Raw genomic sequence first — 7,062 nt, forward strand, 5'->3', positions numbered from 1 at the left:
CATTAAACAGTATAGCACCTACCTTTTTGCCATGGCTGCCTGCCTCATTTACCAGACACAGTTAGACATAGTTTGCTTAACTCTGTGGCTTCTAAATGGCATTTATTCTAAGTGGTTATACACCAATATCTACTAAATAATGCTAAAAGAAGATCATAAGTGTCACGAACACCTTGCGGGTGAAATAAGCTTGGTTTGACAATTTGTGAAATATACCTTCATGAACAACAAGTCACCTTGGTAATTTGGGCCTTTATTCGATTTGTCCAAATGTACAAAATAAAACAGTGGTACCAAAGGGCAGAAAACAAAATTAAGGAATTAAAGAATAAAAAACGAGTAACCCTCCACAAAACAAAAACAATCTGGAAAGGACCTCAAAGTGCGACTGTCTAAGAGACAGAAGAAAGGGGAACTGATCCCGACAGACCGTGGTCCCATCGGAGCCGATGACGGCTATGTTCTGGCCCTCACAGTGGTCCCGGAGCAGCTCGTCTGGAACGGGGACACCAGTGTGACTTGGATCGGGCTGTTCTGCAGGACGCTAATGATTGCAAATCTCTCCTCCTCCTCCTTCTCCACGCTTCCCTTCCACAGCTGTTTCGAACGGCCATCTACAACTCGCTCTTCTTCTTCTTCTTCTTGGACTTCTTCTCATCTTCCTCAACCACAGGAGGATTGCGGGCCTCCTTCTTCAGATAGGAGATGAAGTCGTCGACTTCACGGCCACCCTGGAGGACAGAGCAGCGGTCAGACCGTAAGGAAGACATGCCATTACAGGGCCGGATGAACCGCATGCAGCACCAAAACTGCCGGCGCACAGACCTCGTATCTCTTTGGATTCTGCTTCTGTCCAGCAGGAGAGAAGTATATTGTGGGGAACCTGAAACACGAGCAAGAAGCAGATCAGCCAGTGTGTAGACATGCGAGCTTAGACAGCAGCACATCTTTAAGCACTCATTTAACCCTCAATGACACAAAGACGACCAGCTCAGATTCCTTACCCTCTGACTTCGTAAGGTGATGGCACGTCATTGGCAGTGGCATCCATCTTGGCTATGACAATACTGGGGTCCTTGGCAAGCTGGGACAAGTGGGGGACGAGGGGTAATTTAACATTTGAAAGGTATACCCTACAAATCCATACATCTATACCTGCCTGTCCTATGGAGGGCTGTGGGGGTCTGCGGGGAATATCCCAGGATGGGGGGCACCAACTTATAGCAGAGTACACACAAACATTCACACCTACTGGCACCTGGCAATTCCAATTCACCTGTATTTTTGGATTGTGTGGATGAACCAGAGAAAACCCCACAATGATACAGGGAGAACATGCAAACTCCACAATCATAGACCTGGGGCATAGACTCCTGGTTTCAGAGGTGAGACACTACATTGCAGGCCTCTCCCGTGATTTCAATCAGGTCACACATTCCTGAAGTCCTTCCCATTCTCCCATCCCTGGCTAATCGTTAAATTTGAAAGGCTAGATCTTTCTTCACCATTGCTACACTTGCTCACGTTTCCCTCATTTCCTTAGGCTTACCTTCTCACCCAGCTCCTTATACTTGGGCTCCAGACTCTTGCAGTGACCACACCAGGGCGCGTAGAACTCGATCAGGACATCTTTGTCATCAGCATTCACGATTTGGTCAAAATTCTCGGCCACTAAAACCTACAGCGAGCAGTGCAGAAGTGTTAGAGAAGAGGCCAAGGAAGCGCTTTCGCATTAGAACTTCTCCTACGCCAACTCTATAATACTGTCCCAGTTTACCTTTACTGGTCCATCATTGCTTTCAGGGATTGGCTCAGACTTGAGGTAACGCTTCAGATTTCCATCAAAGTAATCCTGGAGAAACCGCTCCAGTGCTTTCCCATCACGTCTGCCAAAGAAGTACCAGCACACATCATTTAAACGCTCTGGGACCAAGTGTCTATTCTCCATTGGTGAAGCGAGCATTGTGTACAAACCAGTCTGGCTTTCATTTTAGTCAAACAAATGAATATATACACATCTCAAATCAATAATGGGGGGAAAAAAAATAAGAAACCCACGAGAACTCCTCCTGCATGACGTATTTATCCCCTTTGGCAGTCCGGATGCCCACCACAGGAACCTCCCCAGTGCTGGAATCCAGCCCCAACTCCGATAAGTCATGGCTGAAGCTGTTCTTGTTGGCCACAGCGAAGGTCAGCTTCTTCCCCTGGTCTAGGAAGCTCTTGGCCACCTTCATCACTCTATAGAAAGAGGAAGTCATGACCCTCATTGATCCTCAAAGCATGCGCCTCATTTCTGAAACCAATCACTAGTCAGTACCTGTTTCTCCAATAGTTGGAGCCTTTGGGGTTCTTCTCATAGTCCACATCATAGTAGGCCACCATCAGATCTTTCCCCTTCAGCTGGTCCTTGTTGTCATCAGTCAGGTGGGGGCAAATTCCGAAACTGGAAATCGGGAAAATGGAAAGAGTCCCGTCAACGTTGATGCACCAGCTGTTATAGTAGTTAGGTTTTATGCCATCACAGCTTAGGGAGAATATGCTCACATGTTATCCTGAATGAATCTCTTGATTTTGGAGCTGGTGAACTTTTCCTCGTTATAGGGCACGTCGGTCTCCTCAAATTTACTGCTGAGACGCTTTGGCCGGAAGAGAACGACACCCCTGAAAACAAAACACACTTTTCATTAAGAGTTCAGTCTACAGAGATTTGCAGAGAATCTGGGCACTGAACAAATTATTCATTATGTCAGAATTGCATACATTACGTTGTATAGCATATAGTTCCACCAAATTAGCAAATTTTATTTATCTGTTCCAAGTGCTCCACATAAAAGACAAGAAGCTGCTAAAACTTCAGCTAGTTAAATATGATCTATCTAGCTTCAAGTCAGTGATTTATGTAAGGGATCATACAATTTAGCAAGATCTAACACTACAGCAAGCAGGCTATATTAACATCAAACTAGCATCTGTCCCTACCGGTTATTATGCTACGCTGCATTTTAAGCAGTTACATATCAAACATAATTCGCTGCACGGGAAGTTTGTTTACTGTGTTTGAGCAGATGAACAGAAGAAAGCAAAAGAAACTACTCCAACATTCGTGGACACATCAGTTTACCATCTTAATTCTTTTGTTTACTGTGGAGAGCAATGATGCATTTATTCTGTGATCAAACTTATCTAATAGTTGTGTGCTCACGTGTTTTTTCCTACTATTAGTCAAAGTACCACCTTTTCAAAATCCATATTACGAATCGCATCCATGCTGATCTCCTCCCGGCCAATACTCTCCTCACACGCAGTGCCCCACCCCTCCAGTGCGCATTTTTAATAACGATAAAGCCAAAGTGCACAACAGTCGGGGACGGATATGTCCTTTATGAGTGTAGAACGTATTACCCTTCACCTTGTAACTGAATGAAATCAGCCATCACACTGCGAAGCTTGGCAATATCAGGCAATGTGCTCGAGTGAAGTGAGGCTTCATTTATTAAAGAACAACAATTCCCGAAAATCAGTGGCTGCATAACTTGCATAATTTACCATGAACAATAGTTAATGTTTGGCATTGGCACCGTTGCAGTACTGGTTATTTTGGTTTTGCGACAACACTACTCCCTCCCCCCCCCAGCCTTTCCCTGCCTCAGAAGTTGGGGTATCCAGTCACACAGCACGTCGAGGAACCTACTCAGCATCAACGTTGTGTTTCCTCAGCAGCTCCTCATTGTTGGTGTGTGCAAAGCGATAGGACTCCCTCAGGGCCCCAGCCGCCTTCAGGAACTCCGCCTGGGCAGGACTAGCGGTGTCCGAGAAGAAGCCTGGGGGGCAAAGTCATGAAGTCTTTTTTTGATTCACGCTGGTCTGCCAGACAATACTTGCATTTATCAGGTGTGGCTGCTTTCAATAAAGACAGATTCTTCAGACAGTTTTGCATGAAACACCTGACTTAGTTTAAAAAATGTAAGGAGGGAAAAGCTAAATTGCCACCCTTTTCAGGATTCCTCAACACGCACCCACAACACTGGCATCGCGATCATTGACATAATTCTCGAACTCCGCCACCGTCTTGATCTCCACGGAGGCTGGGCCGGCTTGCTTCTTCAGATGGCTCACAATTCCATCTGGAGGAAAGGAGGGAGCAATTCTCAGAACAGGCCAACCACAAGCCAAAGACCAGACTACAGCGTTACATGTGCTGAAGTCCTTCGTTTTAAGTACCTGCGGTTCTCGGTCCGTCATAAGCCCCGGAGTCTTCTCCGTCCCTGAAGATCTTCAGCGTGGGATACCCGCTGACACCATACTTACCGCACACATTGCTACTAGCTGTGCAGTCCACCTGAGGGAAGCACACAGGCTCAAGTTCACTCCCAGAGCACTTTTTGAACAGCCAGTTCATAACTCCGACACACCGTTCTGTACCTTAGCCAGTGGGACAATCCCTTTAAGACGCGTCGCTGCAGCCTCATATTCTGGGGCAAGTCGTTTACAGTGGCCACACCTACAGGAAAGGCAAACATTCAGCACACATCAGTTTACACAGTAAAGTGTGACAAAGCACATAGCAGTTACTGGATCCGTCATATGTGGACTGGTATGTGCAACAGATCAGCTGAATGGACTCCGGACTTCAGGCGCCAAATCACAAGTAGCACAGTACCACAGAAACCAGTGACTTTGTATGCAACAGGAATTCTAGAAAATAAACTTATTTCGGTACCTTCTCAATTCAAAGTCAAACATGGTTGTCATTTATGTTTTCTTTTAGTTTTAAGTAATCTATTAGGTACATTTCCTTTTAAATTGAGCACCACTGTATTAAAAGCAGTGACGCCCGCACAACACACTGGTACTAAATATTAAGTAGTTGTATTTCAAAATGAATCTCTAAATTTAAAAATCTAAAATTAACTAAGTACACATTGCGCTACTGGTTTGTTGCCGCTATTGCAGACGAAGCACTTCCAACCAATCAAATAGGGACACCAAAATCCAGCCACCCAATCAGAGCATGACAACAGATGAGATGCCAAACCCCTCTACTTCCTTAGCAACATTCATCCGCTTTAAATAAATTTGAAAACCATCTGAGAACATTTTTTGCAGCTTCTGTGCCTGCAAAAAGTTACATTAAAGAGAACTACACACCAGTTCGTCTAGAAGAACGAAACTGAAAAACCTGGCAAGTAGCTCGCTATGAAGCTAATTTACTCCAAACATGAGTTTCCACGGATAGCAGTTCTGCGATTACTGCAGAATCATTCCTCATTTCAAAGTTAAAACTGGCACTAGACGCCTAGCCAGCTAATTTGCACCCTTTAAATGATAATACACAACCAGTGCACTTGTTAATGTTGAACATTTTAAGTGTAGAAATTCAATGAAGTAACATTTAGTTCAGCATCACAACAAAAAGGACAGCAGACCATCTACTCCTATCATACCAAATGACAATACGGCTGCCGCTTCTAGAGAAGGAAACGAAAGCCCTTCCATGCCTCGGGTTTGCGAGCAAATATCAAACGGGAAACGGCCATGGACACTGACGGAGCTATACCTCCTCGACTGCCGAATAAAGCAAGATCACTCACCACGGTGCAAAGAACTCCACAAGGATAAGTTCGTGGTCTGAGATTTTGCTTTCAAAATCGTTATCGGTAAATTCTAGCACGTCGCTGGCCTGGACAGCCCCAAGAAGAACTACTGAGAGAAGCAATTTAAACATCGCTGTGCGGAATGGTGTCACGCTACACGGATCTAACTACGGTGAACCAGCTAAAGATATCAAACGCTGCTGCACTCTCTGACTTACTCCTCCGCCCTGTCTGAGTAACGTGAACCGGGCTCAGGCCCCGAACAGCACACAACGCCGCTGTAAGGAAGAGGGAAGCCTGCGCACCCACGACAACGTTCTTCACTGGGGCCTCCCAACGTAACCACAGTGTGGCAGCTCCCCATTGGTCCGTGCGAGCGTCATACTCGGCGAGACAGCCAATCACAGCAGCGCTCTCACGAGTTCCCTGTGAAAATCCTAGTTAGAGCGAAGATGACAAAGGAGTTGTGGAGCTGTGATGGTGCAGCGCAGCCTGTGCGCTGCTCTGCAGTCGTGCAAGGAAACACTGTCTTAGTGTCAATACTAATACCTGTGGTGTGTCACATTGTTATACCTATACTAATAATCATGGTAAAGCAGTATGTACTCAGGTAGTGTTACATCTTCAACACTGAACACATGGGAAAGATGAGCCAGATTCTCCTGAATATGAGGAACCCACATGCATCCTACAAAACAATCATATTCATAATGGTTATCGGGGTCGTTTTTTGCCAATCCATTATCTATCCCTTCGCTAGCATTTACATCATTAATGCCGTTAATATGTGTATTAAAATTTTGTTTTGATAGGTCGCCTATACATAATATGCATACACGTATTATACATGAATCATGGCACTTTACTGCAGGACGTTTAAAGTTCCGTTTCAATTAACCGAATACAGAAAAGAGAATCGTCACGGCCGTCCGTTCTCCAATGGGGTGTAAACAACATGGGAAACTCCTTTAGAAACTTTCTAGACAAGAAAAAAAGTACATATGGTCTCGTACTTTACTTGGGATATCATTTATGGGATCCTTTCAGTATCCCTGATACTGTAAGATACATTTAATAGATATATAAATTAAGATTATTATTAGATTTAAAAAGTCCTAGTACATGAGAGTGAAATTATTATGTGGTACAAAATAGACTGAGGCTGACAGGGAATAAACGACGTTCCATATTAAAGTACACGTGTAAAGGAAATAGGACCATACTCACTGAACCTGACTGACGGCACACAACCTGAAGTACCAGAAAACAGTCTAATGTCACCACAGCGTCAAGCGCCAGTAAATCTGACTATACCAGGATTTCAGTATGTGTGTGTTTTTTTTTCTTCTCATAATTAAACGGTTATTAGTCTCAGTCACGGCTCAAACTTACAGACTCAAGCTATTTGCTGACTGAACTGTAAAATGCCACCATCAACTGAATATTTAATGTGAGAATTCTCGCA

At 44.5% G+C, this 7,062-nt stretch overlaps 1 protein-coding gene across 1 annotated transcript; it reads right to left on the minus strand.

Moving 5' to 3' along the window:
• Positions 1-232: 232 nt before the first annotated feature.
• LOC125706247 (protein disulfide-isomerase A3-like) lies at positions 233-5,923 on the minus strand. The gene is made up of 13 exons (XM_048972834.1): positions 5,595-5,923; positions 4,426-4,504; positions 4,225-4,342; positions 4,020-4,127; positions 3,695-3,824; positions 2,548-2,664; positions 2,321-2,446; positions 2,059-2,241; positions 1,778-1,886; positions 1,550-1,678; positions 1,005-1,084; positions 826-883; positions 233-731 (listed from the first exon to the last, which is right to left on the minus strand). Exons 1-13 carry the CDS (start codon positions 5,726-5,728, stop codon positions 615-617), a joined length of 1,488 nt encoding a protein of 495 aa, XP_048828791.1. The 5' UTR covers positions 5,729-5,923; the 3' UTR covers positions 233-614.
• Positions 5,924-7,062: the final 1,139 nt, after the last annotated feature.

This window comes from Brienomyrus brachyistius, chromosome 13 (assembly GCF_023856365.1).
Source record: "Brienomyrus brachyistius isolate T26 chromosome 13, BBRACH_0.4, whole genome shotgun sequence".
NCBI lineage: Eukaryota > Metazoa > Chordata > Actinopteri > Osteoglossiformes > Mormyridae > Brienomyrus > Brienomyrus brachyistius.

What these genes read in the sequence shown, in the direction of transcription:
- LOC125706247 (XM_048972834.1), bottom strand. Translation starts at nt 5,728, where the DNA reads ATGTTTAAATTGCTTCTCTCAGTAGTTCTTCTTGGGGCTGTCCAGGCC. An exon ending in GTGGAGTTCTTTGCACCGTG is followed by an intron (nt 4,505 to 5,594) that starts GTGAGTGATCTT and finishes CCTTTCCTGTAG; the next exon opens with GTGTGGCCACTGTAAACGAC. An exon ending in ATAAGGAGCTGGGTGAGAAG is followed by an intron (nt 1,085 to 1,549) that starts GTAAGCCTAAGG and finishes CACTTGTCCCAG; the next exon opens with CTTGCCAAGGACCCCAGTAT.